General features: G+C 48.4%; 1 protein-coding gene across 4 annotated transcripts; it reads left to right on the top strand.

Annotated features, from left to right (window-relative positions):
• The first annotated feature begins 444 nt into the window (after window positions 1-444).
• HNRNPF (heterogeneous nuclear ribonucleoprotein F) lies at window positions 445-17981 on the top strand. 4 transcript variants are annotated; one of them, XM_056120555.1, is made up of 3 exons: window positions 445-520; window positions 13278-13343; window positions 16048-17981. In XM_056120555.1, exon 3 carries the CDS (start codon window positions 16099-16101, stop codon window positions 17341-17343), a length of 1245 nt encoding a protein of 414 aa, XP_055976530.1. In that variant the 5' UTR covers window positions 445-520; window positions 13278-13343; window positions 16048-16098; the 3' UTR covers window positions 17344-17981. The 4 variants fall into 4 exon arrangements, with proteins under 4 accessions (XP_055976530.1, XP_055976533.1, XP_055976532.1 ...); XM_056120558.1 differs by lacking the exon at window positions 445-520 and adding an exon at window positions 746-895; XM_056120557.1 differs by lacking the exon at window positions 445-520 and adding an exon at window positions 1191-1243.
• Window positions 17982-21006: the final 3025 nt, after the last annotated feature.

Here is a 21006-nt window from a genome sequence, read left to right on the forward strand (position 1 = left end):
CACGTACCCAAGTGGCAACCGAAAACCCAGACCTCGCCTGGGTCCGAGCCACCTTCAGGTTTCTCAGCCAGCCCACGTCCGCGACCTCAGGCAACAGGCGAGCCCTCCCCGACTCGTGCTCTGGGAGCCGCCCCCATGGACTCGGTCTTTGGGTCTTTCTTCCTCTGCAGGAAACAAACCTTCCGCAACCTAAGTGTGGGGTTCGAGTCGGGAGCCTTCGGGCTCGCTGCTCGCGGCGCTCCCGACTCCCGGGTCCGCAGAGGCAGCTCCGGCGAGGCCCGCCGACGCTCCCCGCCCCGAGCACAACTCGCTCCCCGCCCTCCGCTCGTCGCTGGGCTCCGCGAGGCCCCGCCCTGTCCCGGCCGACCAATCGCGGGCTTCGCTCGGGAGACGTCACAATGGCGCCCTCGAGGTCCCGCCCTTGGACGGATGCCGCGGAGGCCCCGCCCCACCCCGGTCTTTGCGTCCTTCCGTCTTCGTCGTGGACGGAGGTCTGGTCGGCGTCTTCCTGAAGGCGAAGGTGGGGGTTCGGCGCTGGGACCGGCCTCTGGCTCCGGCAGCAGCCCAGAGCGAGGGCGGGGGACGGGGAGCGGCTCCCGGGCGTGCGGTCGAGGGAGCGGGGCGCTAGGCCGCGCCGCGGGCGGGCGGGCGCGTCGGGCGAAGGGCTTCCGGGAGCGCCGCGTGCGCTCGGCGGGCGGGAGTTGTGGCCCGGTGCCCGCCGCGCGCCTGGCCCCGCCCAGGGCTCGCTGCCAGGGGTTTCCATGGTGACGGTAAACAAGCCTCAACTGCCTCGGCTACAACTGCCAAGTGCCCCGCGTTCCGCCCTCAGGTGCTCGGAGGGACGGGCGCGGTGCCGGATGTGAGGAAGAGGGGGAGCGCGGAGCCCGAGCCCGAGGTGAGGGGCGGGCCGAGCCGAGACCACCCACGGCGCAGCCGGGGCCGCGGGCCCGAGAGTGGGGTCGGGAGACGACGTCCGAGGTAGCAGCCCGCCGGAGCGGCGCGGGGCGAGCCTGGGGGCAGCCGGAGGCGGGGGCGGCGGCGGGGCCGGGGGCGGTGGGCCGGGGCGCTGGGGTTGCGCCCGGAGCGAAAGCGGCGCTTCACGTGGCCGTGCGCCGCCTGGTCGCGCCTGGCTCCTCCCCCCGCCCACGTTCCCGCCCGCCGAGGCCCCGCCGCGCTCGCCGCGGCCTTTCCTTCCTCTCCGCCGCGGCGTGCGTGCCCGGAGCGCCTGGCTGCGTGTGCCGAGGTACCCGGGTGGGGGCCCTCGGGACGTGGCGGGGGCGGGGGAACTCGTGCCCGCGGCTGGGCTTTGTCTGCTTTCGCCTCGAGGCCGCTCCATTTTCCTGGCCCTGGACTTCTTTTGTGTCTTTGAGAAAAAATTTTTTTGGGGGGGGCGGACTTCCTGCCGCTGGCGCCGAAGAAACTTCGGGACGCGGCCGGCGTTCGCGAGGCGCCCTACGCCTCGCGTGTTCGCGCGCCTTTAGCGGAAGGTGGCGCGGGGGGACCCCCGGACCCCCCCCCCCCCCGCGGCCCGGGTCGGAGAGGAGCGGTTGGGCGGCCGCAGCCCCTCCCTCTCGCCGGCCCCTGCGCGGGCTCTCGGGGGCGGCCGCGCTCGCCGCCGGCCTCCGGGTGGGGGTGGGGGCCTCCTCCCGCCTCCACCGGTGTCTGGTCTCTGGGGACTGGCGTCCCACGTGACGCCCTTCTGGTAGTTTCCTTGTCTCGCCGACTCCCGGGGCCGAGCGAACGGGTTTCTAGAGTTTTCTCAACTCCAGGCGGGGGCTGGGGCCCTTGCGGTCGCCCGGGAGTGCGGGGGGTGGGGGGCGGGCGGAGGCGCCCGGAGCGGAGCCGGCGGGGCCGCCTTAGCTTCCGGGAACCGTTTGCGGCGAGGCGCGGGGGGAGGGGAGGCTCCGGCGCTCGGCGGCCCGGGGGGAGCCGGGGAGCCGGGCCCCGGCCTTCGCGCCCGTGTCGCGTCCGCGTCGTTGAAAGCGAGCGGTAGTGTCTTTCGCCCCGCTTTTGAAAGTTTAACTTGGTTTGTGAGTTTCGGTTTCGTACTAAAGGGACGTAGTCCACTGCCCGTCGAGACCGAAATTTCGGAGGGCTGAAGAGAGACGGTGTTCGGTGTTTCGTGAAGCTAAAAGGTTTCCCTTCACTCGAAAATAGTGGGCCTGAAGGATTGCAGCGGCACATGCTCGTCTGCGAGCGTCCCGGGTGCGATTCGGGATGTGGCCAAACAGAAAGGTACCCTAAAATCGAATAACTAAATGTCCCACTTGGAAATGAGAACCGGGCAAAGGGGTTTTTGCTAATACGAGTACGCTCTCTCTTCGCCTTGGGGAATCATAGGTCTCCGGAAGCGCTTTTACTTTTTTACTACGTATGCGAGGCCTACGCGACCTCCGAGCTGTATCTCTGGCCCGCATTCGTTTCTTTCCTGTGAGTTTATGATAGTGCTTGCATTCTTGGGTGTATCTGTTTTTTTTTTTTTTAACTGACGGTGACTGCTTTTAGCTTGGGTATCGCAGCAAAGCTTCTATTAAGCTTAAATACTACAAACGTGAATTTAAAGGAAACCTTACTAGAGAATGATTAAATAGTGTCAGTTCACGGATGTGGCTCAAACTGAGTAAGAGCATGCATAGTGCTCCTATCCCCGTAAATGCAGAAATGGGGAGTGTTCCACGAGGTAACTTTATAGTCTATTTCACCCCTTTGCGTGTCTGAACTTTGACTCATAATCTTTGCTGAGCCACTTATTTAACCCATTTTTAATGAGACCACGTTTTTTAGCTACATAATGGAAGGGTTTTACTGTCAACTGTACAGATGGAAAATAGAGCCCAGGAAAGTTTGGGGCTAAGACATCAGATGAGCCTGCCAGGTACCTTTGTTCTCATCTAGTTACCTTGGACCCCTAGGGACTTGTGGATGACAAGAAGGTGGCCAAGTGGGAAAACCAGCACAGCTAAGAGCTACCTAGCTTACTTAATGACAAATCCTATATTTAGGATTTTATTTAAACATCTAAAGAAACCTTGCTGTAATCCCAGTGCTCAAATGTACCCAGTTGTGTGATGTGGGGGTGGAGTGCATACCCGTTGGTGCTCAGGGATCACTCTTTAACAGTGCTGGGGACCATTTTATATAGAAGGCGGTGCTAGGGATCGAACCCAGGTCAGCCATTTGCAATGCAAGTGCCTTCCAGCTGTATCTGTCTGGTCTCTTAATTAGTTAATAAATTTATTCGGTTGGTTGGTTTGAATTGGAGACTAAACTAGGTCACACCTTACGGGTAGCTATCTTTTTTCCTCCTTCTGGGTTTTTGGCAACACCTGGCTTATTCTCAGGGATCATTCCTGGCGGCTTTCCGGGATCAAAGCCTCTGGGCGTCCAATTGCAAGGCAGGAGAGCCCCACTCGCTGGAGTGCCTCTCTGATCTAGAATTGTACAAATTAGAGTTTTAAAACTAAGCTTTCATACTAAGCATTCAAAATCCAGGGATGCTAAAGTTTACAGCACATTTTGATTTGTACCAGGCACATTTCAAGTGTAGCAAGTGACCTTATAAGTGACTGGAGGTTTTCCCCATTCTTAAGATATTTCCTTGTTAAAGTGTGTAGAGTTCTATATAGATATACACCCTATGTTTTCTGGTTGCATAGATGTGTGATATTTAAAACATTCCGGTGTTATGATAGTCATCTCTAAATGCTGTTACGATTCTTTTCAGTTTTTTATTTTGAATGCTTAGCCAGATGTGTGAACTCCTCGGTTTTCCCTGTATTATGATGTTAAAAGTTGATAATTTTCAAGTCTTAATTGTGCTGTTTCTAGTTTTAATTTTAATCTCTTCCGGTTTTTGCGCCAACGCCTCTTATTTATTTTTTGTGTTGAGGACCCAGTGTTTGGCACGTGTGACTACTTTTTAATGATTTCCAACATAATGAACCTCGATTCCTTGTATATGCCCAAACGAGCCAATAATTATTGCTATGGTCATGGGATTAACATACAGGATTCTTTTTTGGGGGGAGTCACACCCGGCGATACACAGGGGTTACTCCTGGCCCATGCATTCAGGAATCACTCCTGGCGATGCTCAGGGGACCATATGGGATGCTGGGGATCAAACTCAGGTGGGCCGCCTGCAAGGCAAACGTCCTGCTCACTGTGCTATCACTCCAGCCCCTATAGGATGTTTTTTGATCAAAAAAGCCTCCTGCTTTGATGCTTGATTTAGCCAATTTGTGGCTGAGGGAGGCATTCAAATTTGTGTTCTGGAGTCTTTGTTTTATAGTATAATACTCACCAAAGCTCAATTGTCAATTAGGTAATGGGTTTTTTTGGCGGTGGGGTGGGTCTGCACAACTAAAGGTGCTTTGACCGTATGGCATGGGGGGGTGGGCATTGAGAGATCTGCTGTGTGCAAGACAAGTGCCCTACTTGCTGTAGGTCAGTCCCTGTTGGGTTGCTTTTTAAAATTCCACACAGTATTTGAGAATGCCTGTCTGTAGCCAAGAGTGTGTTGTCAACTTGTGTATTATTGCCAGTGTAAAAGGTATTCTAAATAGCATTGCATTGTCCTCCTGTTCATCGATTTGCTCGATCGGGGCCCAGTAATGACTCCATTGTGAGATTTATTTTATTAACTGTTTGGTATATCGAATAGGCCACACGCCATGGGAAGTTTGCCAGGCTTTGCTGTGCGGGCGAGATACTCTCAGGTAGCTTGCCGGCTCTGAGAGAGGGGCGGAGGATGTTGTGCTATTGCTCCAGCCCTAAATATTTAATTAAAATTTTTGACATCATGAGGTGGAAATCTTTATTTTTTCTAGGGTCTTTTTTTGGGAGTAGGAGGATTTGGGCCACACCCAAAGCCAGGAGGAGTAACTCCATAGGATTACCCCTCCTGGCTTTTCACTCAGGAATTATTCCTGGCAGTGCTCAGGTGAGTATATTAGGGATGCTGGAGATGGAACCTGGGTCATTTGTGTGCATAGCAGGCATCCTCCCGGCTGTATTATTTTGTGATGATTCGTTCATAAACACCGGGTGTTTTTTTTGGGGGGGGGTGCACTCCTGCCCTTTTAGTGTTTTCAGTCAAGCATATATGTTTACTGTATTGTGAAATTTGAGTCATGGTCAGAAAGTTCTACCCCTACTTCCCAGTATGGAAGAATTTATTACTGGTTTTTTCCTGTTTTAGGATCTTGGTTTTTCTCTTAAACACACCCAGGAGAAATTCTTCGTTAAGTCATATTTTGCTTCTGTGTCAGTGTGACAAATTTTACTTTTACGGGATGAACTACAGTTGAATTCCTGGTATAAAATCACCTTAATCGTGAGATTATTTTGTTATGTGTATTGCTAGGTTTAATTGATCGGGTTTTCTCTGTTTTGGAGCTGTACCCAGTAGTGTTCAGGGCTTACTCCTGCCTATCTCTGCTCAGAAGTTGTCCCTTGCAGTGCTGGGGAAATGTGCGGAGTTTGAGGCAACCACCTTACCTGCTATACTATCTGCAACTAATTTGTTGGTGAAGAGCACACCCAGCAGTGCTTAGGGCTTGCTTCGGTAAGGGCTTTGTGAGCTATGTGTCCCAAGTTACGGTATAGGGGATCTAATCCAAGGCCTCACACATGTGAAGTATGTGCTCTACTACTAAAATACATCAACAGCTTCTGTGGGTTGTGTCTATTTTAAGATATCTTTTAGGGGCGTGGGTTGTGGCTCCATCTCCAGATTGAGCAGGCCTGGCAACTGAGGGGGTGGTAGGAACCTATTGTACTAGGGTTCTATCTTAAGGGTATGGAATTTAGCTGCCTTGTTTCCGCCCCCCAGACTCCGCTACATAGATTTTGGGAACAACAGAACTGAGTTTATTGTATTAATCCAGGGAATTGTTCTTATTTGTTCTGACCCCACCCCAACCTGTTTTTTTTTTTTTATGTTTTGGGGTCAAACTAGGCAGTGCCTCAGTGGCAAAGCACCTTACCAGCTATACTATAGCTTGGGCCTGAACTCCATTTTTGTATATTCTAAAATAAAATTTACTTATGTGTTCCTATTTTGAGTAAGTTTTCCGATTTTCATCTTTTCCTATCCCCTTCTCTCGGTTTTTAGGTCCACTTGGTTTTGCAGGATATTTCTTTCGACTTCATTGATATTTATTTGCATTCAAAATTCAGTTTTTAGTACCAGAAGGCTTTTTTTTGTCGTTTGGGGATTTGACTCAAGACAGGGATCACTCCTGGTGTACCTAGGCCCCAAGAATATATTTCGTTATTTAAAGGTAATTAAAAGAATAAAAAAGCAACCCTTTATCGTTTTGTCTGCTTTCCATTCCCTTAAGATCACGTTGTGTTTAGAACTATAGATCTCTGGATGCTAGAATCCTCATGTAGTTTTATAAAATTCTCTTTGTTTTTAAAAATAAATGTTTTTTAATATAATTTTTTATAAAATTTTATTTTTTGCTTTTTGGGTCACACCCGGTAATGCACAGGGGTTACTCCTGGCTCTGCACTCAGGAGTTACTCCTGGTGGTGCTCAGGGGACCATATGGGATGCTGGGAATCGAACGCGGGTCGGCTGCGTGCAAGGCAAACGCCCTACCCACTGTGCTATTGCTCCAGGCCCTGGAGTTCTCTCTTGGCATGTTCCTCTGTGCTGCTCTCCTGACTGTAGGCTGTGGCAAAGGATAAAAGGGAGCTGTAGCAGTCTTGACTCCTGTGGCAGCTGCATGGGACATGGAGAGTTGTCACATCTCAGTGCAACACCCAGGAAAAGTCCAGTTCTTTTAGGCCCCTCACCGTCCCTTCCTGAGGAACTGTGGGTTTGATGCAGAGGTTTCCCTAGAGGAGATGATTGTACCCCACAGGCTTCTCCCTCTGGAGAGGCCTTCCCAACTCCAGGGAGGCTTCCCAGCTCCAGCAACTGACTGCTTTTCTACCCAGGGACTGCTGGCTCGGGGGAGAGCAGCTGAAGAGTTGGTTAGGGAGTTGTTGGGCAGTTTGTTAGCATTTGTATCTTAAGTGGAATTGTTCTCCTAACCCCATGTCTTAACGCAGCTGAAATTATATGTATTTTTTATGGAGAGAACTATTACAGTTAATTCAGATGATTATATCAGGGCAGTTGTTTCTTGTTACCCACTGAACATTAATTTTAATGCCAATTATTGGTATAATTTGCCTAATAATACAAGACTGCATACGGTATGTCCTTGTGTTTGCTTTTTAGTGCTCAGGGGTTATTCCTGACTCTGCTCAGGAGGCCACATGCAAGGCAAAAACTCACTCCAATGCTATTTTTGGGACCCTTGATTGTGCTTCAGATTTTGAGAGATGAACAGAGTAAAATTGTATTACCCCAAACTGTACTATATAGTACGTGGTAAACAGTTTTCGTACTACGTAATAGAAGAAAAAGTACTACACACACACACACACACACACACACACTCTCAATTATATAACATCCTTTGGATGGAAGAGTATTTGATCCCTGGCATTGCAAAATAGGATTGAAGTTAATGGAATTATGATTCACCTATATCTTTTCTTCAACTTCTTGGGCAGCTTTACATGTTCGTTTTGGTATGTTCAGAAAATTTGATCAGAACTCACTGCATGGGCCTCCTGAAAATTCGTAACAAGTGGGGGTGGGGAGTAGTGCTTCTGTGTGGGTGGGTTTTTTTTTTTTTGGGTGAGGGGGCAGTTGGTCCAGACCTACATCATCTCTGAATCCCTGATAACAAAAAAAAAATGTTTTAACAGCCGCTGAGATGGGGCATTGCTGTTTCAGTGAAATATAACAAGGAGCTGGGTTTTGCTCATGTACTGTCCCATGAGAGGGAGTTGTTTCTCCCCCAGGTATATCAGTTCTCAAGTGGAAAACATGAGTAGAAACAATAGCTAAAATTTTCTTTAGTGAATTTAATCGCAATATACAGATTAAAAGCGGTCATCACAGAATAAAAGTACTCAGTGCAAAGCTACCAAAACTTTCTGGCAAGGAGGGGGCTGTACCTTAAGTATAAAAAATCTGAATAGGCATCTAAAGGAAATACGTAATGTGCAAAATGGAGAAAATAATAAAAGCGTCTAACACTGAGTCTAAATCCTTAGCTGTGTACTAAGGACACAAAGTTAAACATTTTGTTTTGAGGGGCTATGTCCTGTGTTCAGGGATATTCCTGGCTCTGGTCAGGGATTACTCTTCTTGGGGCCCTGGGAACCATACAAGGTGCCAGGTATCTTAACCTCATTAGCCATATGTAAGGAAAATGTCTACTTGCTGTACGAAGTGTTCTGGCCACAAGTTCGTTCTTACCTGATTATGCTTCTGATCTGCTTAAATCTTACCTCAGAACCCCAATGTAAATTAAACCCATTTTCTTGTTTTTATTTCAGAATTAGTCACCTTACATTCAATTCACTGTTCTGTACATCTAGTACGGTGTAGTGTGCGCACAATACAGGTTGAGTAACTGCACATCACTTCATCCTTTTAAAGATTCCACTGTAAGATTCCCACTGCTGGATTCTTGATATCTCCATGCATCTTTTCCACTTTCATTTAGCAGCTAGCATCTTGACGTTTCTGTTGCAAAGCAGAAAATAAGATCACATTTTTCCAGGTTTTTTTTTTTGCATAGTGACTGTTATCATACTCAGGACCTACACGTGGAGGTCACAAGTGCTCAGCTTTTGCAGCACTTCTTGGAGCCCACATAGGTTCAAAAGGCTCTTTTCTGGTCTTCTAGTATCTCCCTCTATTCCTGATCATTGATCTCAGCCCTGGCTGCAGCTGTTTTCAGGTGTTTTCTGCTTCTACACAACATGCCTCCCCTGTGTCTTCTGTTCCTTCACTGAGCAGGAACCATATCACGACTATTAATTATTAACACTAGCCTGGTCAGCAGCAGCTATTAAGTTGAAAAGGCATTATGTAAAACTACTTAACTGCTTTATATACATCCAAATAAGTAAGAAAGCTTAAGCCAGTTACATACACTAAGATCTATTTTGGTGAGGGTTTCTAGGAAATGAAGGGAATGCTTATGAAGCACAGACACCTATTTCTGTAGAGAAACTCCAAAAACAAGAATGGGGGGGTGTGCTTAATTTAAATAAGTGAATATATTCACATTCTTTGGTGTTTGCTATATATTTTATAGTTTGATAGTGATATAAGTGAATGTTTAATTTTTTAGTGGGGGCATTAGGTCTCTTTTTTTAAACTTAGCTTTCTCTTATTCTGTAAATGTCCCTTGGGTCTTTTCTCTGGAGCTCTGCAGACTTGCATCACCGTATTTCATTCGTGGCACTTTCCCAACCCCCACCTAGCACCTCATACAAAGCAACATACTTTGTTTTTTTTTTTTCCCCCCTGCTGTTCTGGAGGACTCAGGACCTCCTCACGGCCTTGGCCCATTATCACAGTATTCTGACCAAGAATGTTACTCTTGTCTTTAAGTTGGTATCTCTATTAAGATGATTTTCTTTGAAAACGTAATTTTATTACTAAAAGTGCTAAACATAAAAGTATAAAGAAAACTAATGTTTCATGGGGCTGGAGTGATAGCACATCAACCCAGGTTCCATTCCCAGCATCCCACAAGGTTCCCTGAGCACCGCCTGGGGTAATTTCTGAGTGCAGAGCCAGGAGTAACCCCTTTGCATCGCTGGGTGTGACCCAAAAAGCAAAAAAAACCCAAACGTTTCAATAATTATGAAACTATGGCCTAGAATAGAATGCCTGTATTGTTTCTCCTAGAGATTACTTAGAAACATCCTGGATTAGATCCTTGTGGGGTGGAGGGCCCACCTGGCTATTCTCAGCCTGGGCTTTTTTTAATACTGCTCTGCACTCAGGGATCACTTGCGGAGTGCCAAGGATCGAACCCTGTTCAGTCGCGTGTAGGTGAAGCGTATACCCGCTGTATTATGCTCTGCCCCCTTAAAATAATCTTTTCGATGTAAAGTCAGCAAAATTATTTTCATAATGTAAGAACAGCACAGTTTATGCTGGCATGATTGCAGTCGCTTTCTCAGTCTTTGGTTGTGCTCCATTCTGGCTCCCCCACGGCCTAGATTCATAATCTACTTAATGGGGCTCTGCTTGCGTTTCCTCACTAAGAGTTTAATAAAAGTTCCTTGGCCGGACTTGTAAAGCATTACATGCCACGCACGTGTGAGGCGGCACCGGGTTGATGCCGCTGCAAAAAGAATTTTTCCTAAAATTAATTTTGTTTTGGTCCCACTGGCGATGATCTTGGCTATTCCTGACTCTGCACCGGGGAACCACCCCTGGCGAGACCGGGACCCTTTTGGGGTTCCGGGGATCGAACCCTAGTCGGCCTTGTGCAAGGCATCTTTCTAGCTGTAGTACTGCTCCGGACACCTACAAATAATTCATTTAAAGCTATTCTCATAGTTACTGAAGGAGGTGCTGGTACACGAAGGATCTATCATTTGTCCATTAGTTCCATTCCAAGATTTAACCGTGTCTGAAGAGGACTCAAAAGATTACGATTTCGTGGAGTTCATGCCCAATTCAATCAGCTAATCAGTGGGTGAATAAATAGCGCTCCTATTAGAAAAAAAAAACACTACGGTTTCTCGTTGGGCGTGCGCGCGCCCTGACTCCTTAGAACCCGCCCCGCGCTCCCCGCGGCAGGCGGCGCGGCCTGGCCCCCGCCGGGAACTCGCCGCCGCGCCCGCCCTTCCTTGTTACTTTCCCTCCGCCCACTTCCTGCCGGCCGCCCGCGCGGGCCGCACCTGCACGGCGCGTTTTCATTGGTGACATCTTGGCGGGCCCGTCGGTGCCACTTCCTCCTTTGCACCCCGTGACCCACGTCCGGCTCGCCGCGCTCGCAGTCACGCGGCGTCGGCCTCCGGGACGCAACCCTGCGAGCGGCCTCCGACTGCACTCGCGGCCCCGGCGCCCGGGCCCGGACCCGTCGTGGTGAGCCGCCGCCCACTCACTCCTTCGCGCTGCCCCCGCGAACGCGAGCCCCGGGGCTCCCCCGGCCGTACTCCCCCTCCCAGGAAGTCTCCCGCCGCCCTGCGGGCTTCCCAGCTCCACCCCCGGGCCGGGGAGCTCTGGGTTCCCCTCCCCGCTCGGCGAACTTTGCCTGGCCGCCGCGACCGGCCTCCGGAGAGGGAGGGAGTCTCAGGGCCCCGGGCAGCAGCGCCGCCGACCGACTCGCCGCACGCGGGGCCCTAGGCTCGGGAAGTCCCCGCGGCCGAGCGCGCGCGCCCTCCCCCCTCCCTCCGGGCCCCCCCCCCCCGCGCGGCTCCTTCCCGCCTCCGCCGAGGGCGCTACTGCCGGCGCCCCGTGACCTCTTCTCCCCTCCCCCACCGTCAGGCCGCCTCTCCCGCCCGATCCCCGCCCCGGAAGCTCCGGCTCACTCCGCCCAGAGCCGGGTTGGGGCGGCGGGGCGGGGCGGACGCGGAGCCGCCGAGTCGCCCGAGAGCCCGCACGCGCCCCTGCCGCCCGCTTCCCGCTCAAACCGCGCCGCGCGCGCCCGAGCCGGCCGCTTTCGTGCCGGCTGCCGACAAAGGCGGCGAGCGGCTGCGTGGGAGCTGGGCCGGTCCCCCGGCCACAGGCCCGGGTGAGGGCGTCGCTCCCCTCAGCGCGGTAAGTCAGCCTCGTGGAACAGGCCGCTGGCGCCCTGCGTGGCCGGCGCCGGAGCGAAACTTTCCTGAGGAAACTTGTTTACCGCCAGCGTGGGGGGGGGGGGAGGAGAGAGGAGTAATGGCGGCCGGCGCGAGCCGAGCGCGTGGGAGGCTCCGCAGCGAAACGCTGACGCCGGCGCGCCTTAGGGTGCGCGGGACGGCGACGAAGTGCCGCGCTCCGGCCGAGGCGTCCCCGCCCGTCCTGCGAGTTCGTCCTCGGCCGCCATGAGCCGCCAGCCGGTCGGGCCGGTCGGCCGCGGAGTTGGTTCTGCGGGGGCGCCTGCGGGTACGGTCTCGGGAGCAGTTGTATGGGGAGTCTCCGGGGCGCGCTCTCCCTCCCTGCTTCGCCCTGCCTTCACGGGGGCCCCCGAAGTTGTGGCGGGCTCTGCCTCCCTCGCTTGGGTACCGGGGTTCGTGCTCTGTAGTTCGTGAGACTTGGCCGAGCGAGACTCGGCCGCGCCTTTTGTGCCCCTACCGAGAAGGTCCCGTGGGGAATCGAAGCCGAACGGCGCTCGTTTATTTTCCTCTTAAAGAGCTTCGCTTTGGGAGGCAGAGGGGACGAACGTTCTAGTATGTTAATACTCTCCCACAGGAAATTTGAATTAGCGCTAAACTTGAACTCGTTTAAATGTGCACATTGTCCTTTTGCGAATTACTGTGATATACTTATGTAATGTTTATGTAAGATTTTCCTCAATGATATCAGGTCGTTAGAAGAATTATCTAAAACTACCATTTGGGGTTGAGGAAGTTTGCCTTAAGCGCTCCGCACATGGCATCCGCCCGGATATCACTCCTGACGCTTGGCTTCGGGGAGCACTACTGGTGGGCGGGGGGGGGGTGGGGAGGAGCCCAGGTACACCTGCTCGGGCTCAGTTTCACCATTTCTATCTTTGCAAAATCAAGACTTTCTATTTGGAGGGCAGCCATGCGGTTCGTGAGTTGTTTCTCAGCTGGAGAATGTAGAATGCTAAGGCAAGCTGCCTGGGGTGGGGGTGGGGGTGGGGCAAACCAAGAATATCCCTTTCTTTTCAAAATGATGTCTGTTTCAGCACATATTTTAGGGAACCACAGGGGTGGGGCTGGCACACCTTGCAGGGATCAGGACTTATTCCTGAAAGTGCCGGGCCGCTGTGACTATATGAAATGTCCTCTGTAAATTACTTCCTTTAATATCTGCAGGCTGGGGTGGGGTCCCTGTAAATTGGGAATGCTGTTGAGCAGTATCCAGTAGTAAGCATCCTCCATTTGGAGCCCTTCCCAGTGAACATTGACCATTGCTCAAGTCTCCTTTCAGTTATACCCTCTTCCCTTCTCCCCAGCCTGGCCCCACCCATACTTTGAGCCCCTTGGCCCAGGAGATTTAAGTCCTGTGAATGTTTCCTGTACAGAAACTGGGATTGGACTAAATCTCCTGTAAATGTGTTCTGTGCTGTTACTATCATCTATGAAAAGGCAAACCCTTTAAACAGAAAACCGTAGGGTAGGGTGTGTTATAAAGGCCCCCCCCTCTTTTTAAGGAATCTATTTCACTATATTTTCAGTTGCTTGGGCGAGTTTTAGACCAACTGCCATATATAATTTTTTCCTTTTTTTTTTAGGACTGTTCGTTGCCTACTAGGATTCTATCCCAGTTGTGGGCATACACACCCTCTTGTGCTTTTAAGGTGAGTTATACTTGATGTATATTCAAGCTGATCATTTCTTTATAAGTCAAAATTTAAGTCTTGTTGGAATTTCCAGTGAGAAATGAAAAAGAACATTTTATTCTCGGATTTTGTATACGATGGTGTGCACCTTACCTGCGGTATGAGCTCATACAGCCCCACTTGTATCATTATTGCATCTAACTCGGTGTTGCTATCTCATCTGGGAAACCTGTGCTCTACAGCTGAGCTACATCTCTAGTCCCTGAAATGTCTGTGCTTCCTGCTTTTGTCTTTCCCATTAAATATGCTGCTATATGCTATCTAGAGGGAGATGGGCCAGGGGGGCTCTCCCTCCAGTTAATCTCATTATGAACAGATTTCTCTTGGGAGTTAGAGGGTGAGGGAGGCTAAGGAGAGGTTGAACAGATGCCTAACTAGGCTTTCCAGGACCTCTGGAGGCACTATCTTTTTTGGTTTTGGACCACACAGGGCTTACTCCTAGTTATGCTCTGGGATCAAACTCAGGCCAGCCGCTTGCAAAAGCCACAAATAGAAAATCATTGTGCTTGTGGAGGGACTTTTTCAATGTGAGGAGAGATTGCTATCAGCATTGTTTGTAGAAAAGGAAGATCATTTGGAGCAGTGGCATATTTGAGAAGAGACTGAGGATTAGTAGGATTAAAATAGACAGACGGTTGGCTTCTTGGAGAGTGACCCAGTGTGTCAAATCTGATGTTCCGCTCAGGAGTAATTGGATAGAGATATTAAAGGGGAAGTAATGTGAGTTAGGAAATACTCCATGCCAGAATCGCAAGATTTAAGGCCCCCCCCTTAGCCCTGTAGGGAGGTTATTGAGTGGCCCTGTCTGAACACATGAGCTGCTAATTGGGTTTTCAGTAAGCCATTATGCTTGAAGTTTAAAAAACTTAGGTAGTGTTTTCAAAGGAGCTATTGATACGTTGATCAGGAATACTAAAAAGGGATATTAAGAGAGATAATTCCATCTAATTGCAAAAATGGGATTGGGGTTACTAAATTTATACTCTTGAATACTTGGTGGTGCTGCAGGCTGAGTAGCACTTAATGTGAAGAACATAGTACTTAACAGCAAGGTTTATAGAATTCAGGTTGATTGATGGATCATTTCCAGACACATGATGAATGCGCTGAATTTGGGGACTTAGTAGAACAGTTGTACAGGGAGTGTTTCATAGGCTACATTATTCTTTTCATTGCAACTATAGAGGTGTGTTAGAAAGGTTGATTTTGGACCAGCAGACAGGAACACTGGCCTTGCAGGAGTAAACTGTGAGCACTGCCTGGTCTGACCCAAAAGCAGTTTATTTTAGTTGTACTTTCAAGTAGCTGTGGAGTAGATTTGAGTACTATTTTAGGTCTCTGGAATCCAGGACTGAACTTTGGTGTTCTGTTGCTTGGAGGTTATTTAGAGTCTGGCCCCAAAACGAGTGATTTCCCTGTAGTTGAATGCTGAGATTATACATGCATTGCTTGTGAGAGTATGTAAGGGATTAATAGGAAAAACCTGGAGACTCCTAGGTAGGAGCCTAGGGATTACTCATGGCATGGCAACAAGGTCTTTGGAACTGGAGAAATGATGCAGCTGGCAGGGAGTTTACTTGGGTTCATTTCCTGTCACTTAGTGAATCCTAGACTGCCTGAAGTAAGCTTTATATATCCTGCTGGTTGTGGTCCAAATTTGTCTCCAACAAACGTCTTTGAAGGTTCTAGATTAGAGTACCGTCCTTTTGGGCTATCTCTGGTCCACATAGTTTACTGAAAAGCACAGCAGTTTCAGTTGACCATTGGGAACCTGCCCTAGATTGGTTAGAAATGAGCATAGCATACTTGGTGGTTAAGGGCAGTGGATTTAGTGCAGTGGACTTACAATTTCTTACCAGTTACTTGTATATAAATGACAGTAATCACTTTTTATAGTCTTTATTCAATAACCTTAAGTTTAAGATCATAAACTGAAGGTATATTTATTAAAGGTGTATTTAAAGAACATTTTTTTGGTTTTTATTTATCCATATAATATCTTTGGTTTATCTTAGATAAGGCTTTGTGTTTGGATTTTTATTTTTATGCATGGTGATTAGTTTGTGTGTGTGTGTTGAAAGGTAATTTGTTGATTAGGCATGTATTGACATTCAAATTTGCTGGGTGTTAACGTGTACTTAGGACAATCTGTCTGCACCTTCTACCACCCCTTTTGTACTTGAAGGCTTTCCCCCCCACCCCCAATGCTCAGGGGTTTCTCTGCCTCCTACATGGCAAAGTATGTGCTCAGCCAGTAAAAAGTATGCTCTCTGGCCCAGATTTTCTCTCCCAGAGGATTCTTGTTTCTGCTTTTGGGTCACACCTGGAAGTGCCCAGGGCTTACTCCAGGCTCTGGACTCCGAACTCATCATTTCTGGTGGGGTTTGGGAGACCATGTGGGATGCCAGGGATTGGACCTGAGTCAACTGCATGCATGGCCAAGCAACCTACCTGGTAGTATCATTTCTCCATCCTCTCCCAGAACACATTGGTTTCAATTCTCAGACCCTTAATGTTTTTTTGAAATCTGTTTTAACTCAATTATTTGGTAAGTATCTAATAGTTTAGTCATTTTCCTCTGTAAAATGGGGAAGGCCAGTTATTTGCATGTTCATTATGTAAAATGAAAATTTATGTAAAATAGTTTCTGCTTTTTTTTCAGCCACAAAAATCTGCACCCAAGCTCGTTTGACATCTGCCCTATAAAGTGTCCATGATGCTGGGCCCTGAGGGAGGTGAAGGCTTTGTGGTCAAGCTCCGTGGCCTGCCATGGTCCTGTTCTATTGAGGATGTGCAGAATTTCCTCTCCGACTGCACGATTCATGATGGGGCCGCAGGTGTTCATTTTATCTACACTAGAGAAGGCAGGCAGAGTGGTGAGGCTTTTGTTGAACTTGAATCAGAAGATGATGTCAAATTGGCCCTGAAAAAAGACAGGGAAAGCATGGGACACCGGTACATTGAGGTGTTCAAGTCACACAGAACCGAGATGGATTGGGTGTTGAAGCACAGCGGTCCAAACAGCGCTGACACCGCCAATGATGGCTTCGTGCGGCTTCGAGGACTACCATTTGGATGCACCAAGGAAGAAATTGTTCAGTTCTTCTCAGGGTTGGAAATCGTGCCAAACGGGATCACATTGCCTGTGGACCCCGAGGGCAAGATTACAGGGGAAGCCTTCGTGCAGTTTGCTTCACAGGAGTTAGCTGAGAAGGCGCTAGGCAAGCACAAGGAGAGAATAGGGCACAGGTATATTGAAGTGTTTAAGAGCAGCCAGGAAGAAGTTAGGTCATACTCAGACCCCCCTCTGAAGTTTATGTCTGTGCAGCGGCCTGGGCCTTATGATCGGCCTGGCACAGCCAGGAGATACATTGGCATTGTTAAGCAAGCAGGCCTGGATAGAATGAGATCTGGTGCCTACAGTGCAGGCTACGGGGGCTATGAGGAGTACAGCGGCCTCAGTGATGGTTATGGCTTCACCACCGACCTCTTTGGGAGAGACCTCAGTTACTGTCTCTCGGGGATGTATGATCACAGATATGGAGATGGCGAGTTCACTGTCCAGAGCACCACTGGGCATTGTGTCCACATGAGGGGGCTGCCATACAAAGCCACTGAGAACGACATTTACAACTTCTTCTCTCCACTCAACCCAGTGAGAGTTCATATTGAGATTGGCCCTGATGGAAGAGTAACCGGTGAAGCAGATGTTGAATTTGCCACTCATGAAGAAGCCGTGGCAGCTATGTCCAAAGACAGGGCCAACATGCAGCACAGATACATAGAACTCTTCTTGAATTCCACAACAGGGGCCAGCAATGGGGCATATAGCAGCCAGATGATGCAAGGCATGGGGGTGTCTGCCCAGTCCACATACAGTGGCCTTGAGAGCCAGTCTGTGAGTGGCTGTTACGGGGCTGGCTACAGTGGCCAGAATAGCATGGGTGGATATGATTAGTTTTGTAGGAGCATTTGAGTTATTTCAATCAAATTTTCACACGCAGCCAACAAGCAGTGAAAAGCAGTTATTTCTCTAGAGGAAGCTGTGGGACCCATTTTGCACCATGAGTTTGTGAAATCTGGATTAAAAAATTACCTCTTCAGTGTTTTCTCATGCAAACTTTCTTCTAGCATGTGATATTGAGTAAACTAAAACTATTTTCAGCTTTTCTCAATTAACGTTTTGGTAGTGTACTTCAAAGTGATGTTATCTGAGTTAAAGTAGTTTTGAGTACGTTCAGCGTGGATCTTTTACACCACATCACCAAGAACACATTGGGGAGACATGCTTTTTTTTGTTTTGTTTATTTTTGGAAAACTCAAGGTGCTAGATCCCTAATTCAAAGAGGAACATTTCTCATGTTTGTTCATTCTAGTTTATTTTCATTTAAAATCTTTTAGGTTAAGTTTAAGCTTTTTAAAAAGTTAGTTTTAAAAATTGAGACACAATACTAATACTGTAGGAATTGGTGAGGCCTTGACTTAAAACTTCCTTTGTACTGTGATTTCCTTTTGGGTGTATTTTGCTAAGTGAAACTTGTTAAAAATTTTTGTTAACTAAATTTTTTTCTTAAAATAAAGACTTTTTCACAATGACTGGCACAGACTATCTACTCACCAAAAAGTAGCAAAATGGCTGGTTGGTTGAAGAGAATTCCTTTTAATACTTAAGTGTGAATTTTAAAATAGTTTTAGGGCATGAAGTCTATGTTTCCCTTATTCTTAAAAAGAGGCTTAAACAGATGTTTTTTTAATTGTCACGTGGAAATGGAAACAGTGGAACAGAAATACCTATTCGGCAATAGAAGCACAGTCCCAATCTCCTGTGACATGTGTGTTTCATTCTTTGTTAGCGATTTGTAATGTCCTGTTCAAGTCTCATACATTGTTAATATTAAGCTAGGGATTCCTTAGTTTTGAGTGCTACATATATTAAGTTCTTCCATAAAATGAGCTGATAAGACCTTTTTCATTTCTATAGACTCATGGGTTAGCAATTACAGGTGATTGCAAGGTACACTTTCTCGAGCTTGACCTGCCTGCAGATTGTCACTAGAAACTCTGTCATCCACTAGTGAGCAGTGGAAAGCATTGTCTAAATTCCAGACAGTTCTACACAGTTACTACCATAACTTTCGACTTTTATGACACACTAAATAAAACCATCAAGACTTTAAAATGTGAATGGAGTTTTTTTGCTCTAGTTATTAATAATTTTCCAACTTTCCCACCTGTCTTTTGATGACACATAGTTTGAATATTCTAGTTACATCCCATTCTACCAGTCTTCATCCGGTGTGTTAGTCTAGCTTCAGAGACCAACAGTCCTGGTTGAGTCTTACACTCTGCTGGCTCTTACTGTCTGTTGAGTCTTATAGGCCTAACTTGGACCTACCAGCCTTCCCAGTGCTCAGTCACATGGTCTGAGATGAGATAATGGTATCAGGAATGCCAACTTCGGAACAATTAAGGGCCACTAAGACTGCTAAGCCACAAACCAAATTTGTGGTTCAGACGGGTGAAATGGGCCCCCAGAATTTAAGCAGGTGGGTGGTGGGGAAGGGAATGTGCAATCACAGTGTAACCTGGAAATGTTCTTAAGGACAGCTGTCACCTCTGATTTCTGATACTAAAAGACAAAAGAGACCTCACCAGAGGCTAGTATAAAATGAAAGTTGCCTCTTGGCCATTGTTCATCCAAGTTGTATTTTGGTCTTGGGGTAATTCCCTGTGGTACTCGGGGATCACTTGTGGATACTCGGGACTCCTTGCAGTGCGTTTATTTCTTGGGTCACCCAGTGATGCTTAGGAATTACTCCTCGTGGTGCTCAGGACCAACTAGGATGCTGGAAAATCACCATGGCTGGCTGTGTGCAAGGAAAATGCCTATTATCTACAAGTACTATTGCTAGGCTCCTCCAGTCTCCATTAAAACAAGTAACAAATTGCTGGTAAGACACTCAACTTTGCCTTTATTGTGGCCCTAGTGAAGTCTTTCACAGATCCATTGGTGTGCGGTTAGTGCCAGGCCCTGCAGGTTGGTAATAAGGTTGCTTTAATGTGGAGGGCCTGGGTTCACTTTACCAGCATTCCCAGAAACCTGCCCTGACCCAAATACAAACTTAAAAAGTTACCGGTGTGTTTTTTATATAGGTGGCTTGACTCTGATACTGCAGTACATATCCTAGAATAAAGTGCAGTAAGGTTGTAGGACTAGAGGGCTGAATACAAAATGGTTGAACTCCGAGCCTTGAGCCCTGGAGATGCTGGATATTAAGAGAACAGTTGTTCTGGGGCGGTATTTCATATGAGGAAACAAGAATGTACCAGCAGAACCTAAGGACACAATCTGCTAAACAGATCAACATGTTAGGTCACACTAGACACTGGACAGCTGGGGGCTGGAGCAATATCATGGGTAGGCACTAGGTCTTGCAGGCAACTGCCATATTTTATTCCAGGCACCCAATATGGATCCTCCAACCTTCCAGGAGTTCTCTGGGCACAGGTGGGTGTAGCTATGGAACAAGATCCCAGACCAGGCTAGCTGTATAGGCATTAACATTCCTTGACTTCCCAGTCCATGATGATGGGCTAGAGAAGTATAACGGGTAGGAGGACACTTGCACAGGCCGACCAGGTTCAATTTCTGGCATGGTTCTCAGCACTGTCATGAGAAATTACTGAACTTTGTTGGATATTGCTCTGGACACCACCCATTACATCAGAAAAAAAAACTGTTATGACTGGGATGTAATTAAGGGAATAAGCTAGATAATCGATCTTGGGTGCTTTGTAATAAAACAGGTGGGGTAATAAAAATAAACCCATGGACTCAAAGTCCGAAGGGCCGGGAGGAGAAGGAGAAAGGGGATTGGGTTGGTGGCCTGATAATATAAAGATTTTTTCGTTTGTTTGGTTTTGTCTTTACAGAGGGTCCAAGGAGTTAAGTCAGCTGGCGTGGAAACTGCATGCCAGAGCCCCCGTTTTGTAAACATGGTCCCATGAACACTACCAGTAGTGTTCCCACAGCACCGAGCCCCAAAAGAGTTGCTCCCAAGCACTGCTTAGTGTGAACCAAAACCAGGATTATAGAGCCAGGGAGATGGTACAGTGGACTGGGGACTTGCGGCTAACGAGTCCATTCCCCAGCACCACACACGTACCCCTGAGCACCTGTACATGTGGCCCCAAACGTTTTCCTCCCTCCCACACCATTTCACTTTTACACTTCCAGAACATACTCGTACGTGCGCAATTGTTTTGGGCAAGGCTGCTCAGGGCCACGTGTCCCACAAAACTGTCCTCATATATATTCTATCTGCTCCTTTGCAATAAACATCTGCCCACTTGTGATCTTGGCCAGACAGAACCAGAACACTTGCTCATATACAAAGGTAAAGATAGTGCATTTGGGAGATAGCTGAATGGGCTGGATCATATGTTTACATGTGGGAGGCCTGACTTCAATTCCCAGCACTACATGGTCCCCAGAATATTGGCAGGTGCAATGCCCTAGCCTGGAGTAGCTCCTGAGAACTGCCAGGCATGGCTCAAACAAGATACTGCATTTTGCAACTCTTGCCACTAAGGAACATAATGTTAAAACTTTTGTTTTTTT

Source organism: Sorex fumeus, unplaced genomic scaffold, assembly GCF_029834395.1.
Source record: "Sorex fumeus unplaced genomic scaffold, SorFum_2.1 ptg000043l, whole genome shotgun sequence".
Classification (NCBI taxonomy): domain Eukaryota; kingdom Metazoa; phylum Chordata; class Mammalia; order Eulipotyphla; family Soricidae; genus Sorex; species Sorex fumeus.

Bases quoted from the DNA above. Each gene is read 5' to 3' on its own strand.
- HNRNPF (XM_056120555.1), top strand. From the start codon at position 16,099: ATGATGCTGGGCCCTGAGGGAGGTGAAGGCTTTGTGGTCAAGCTCCGT.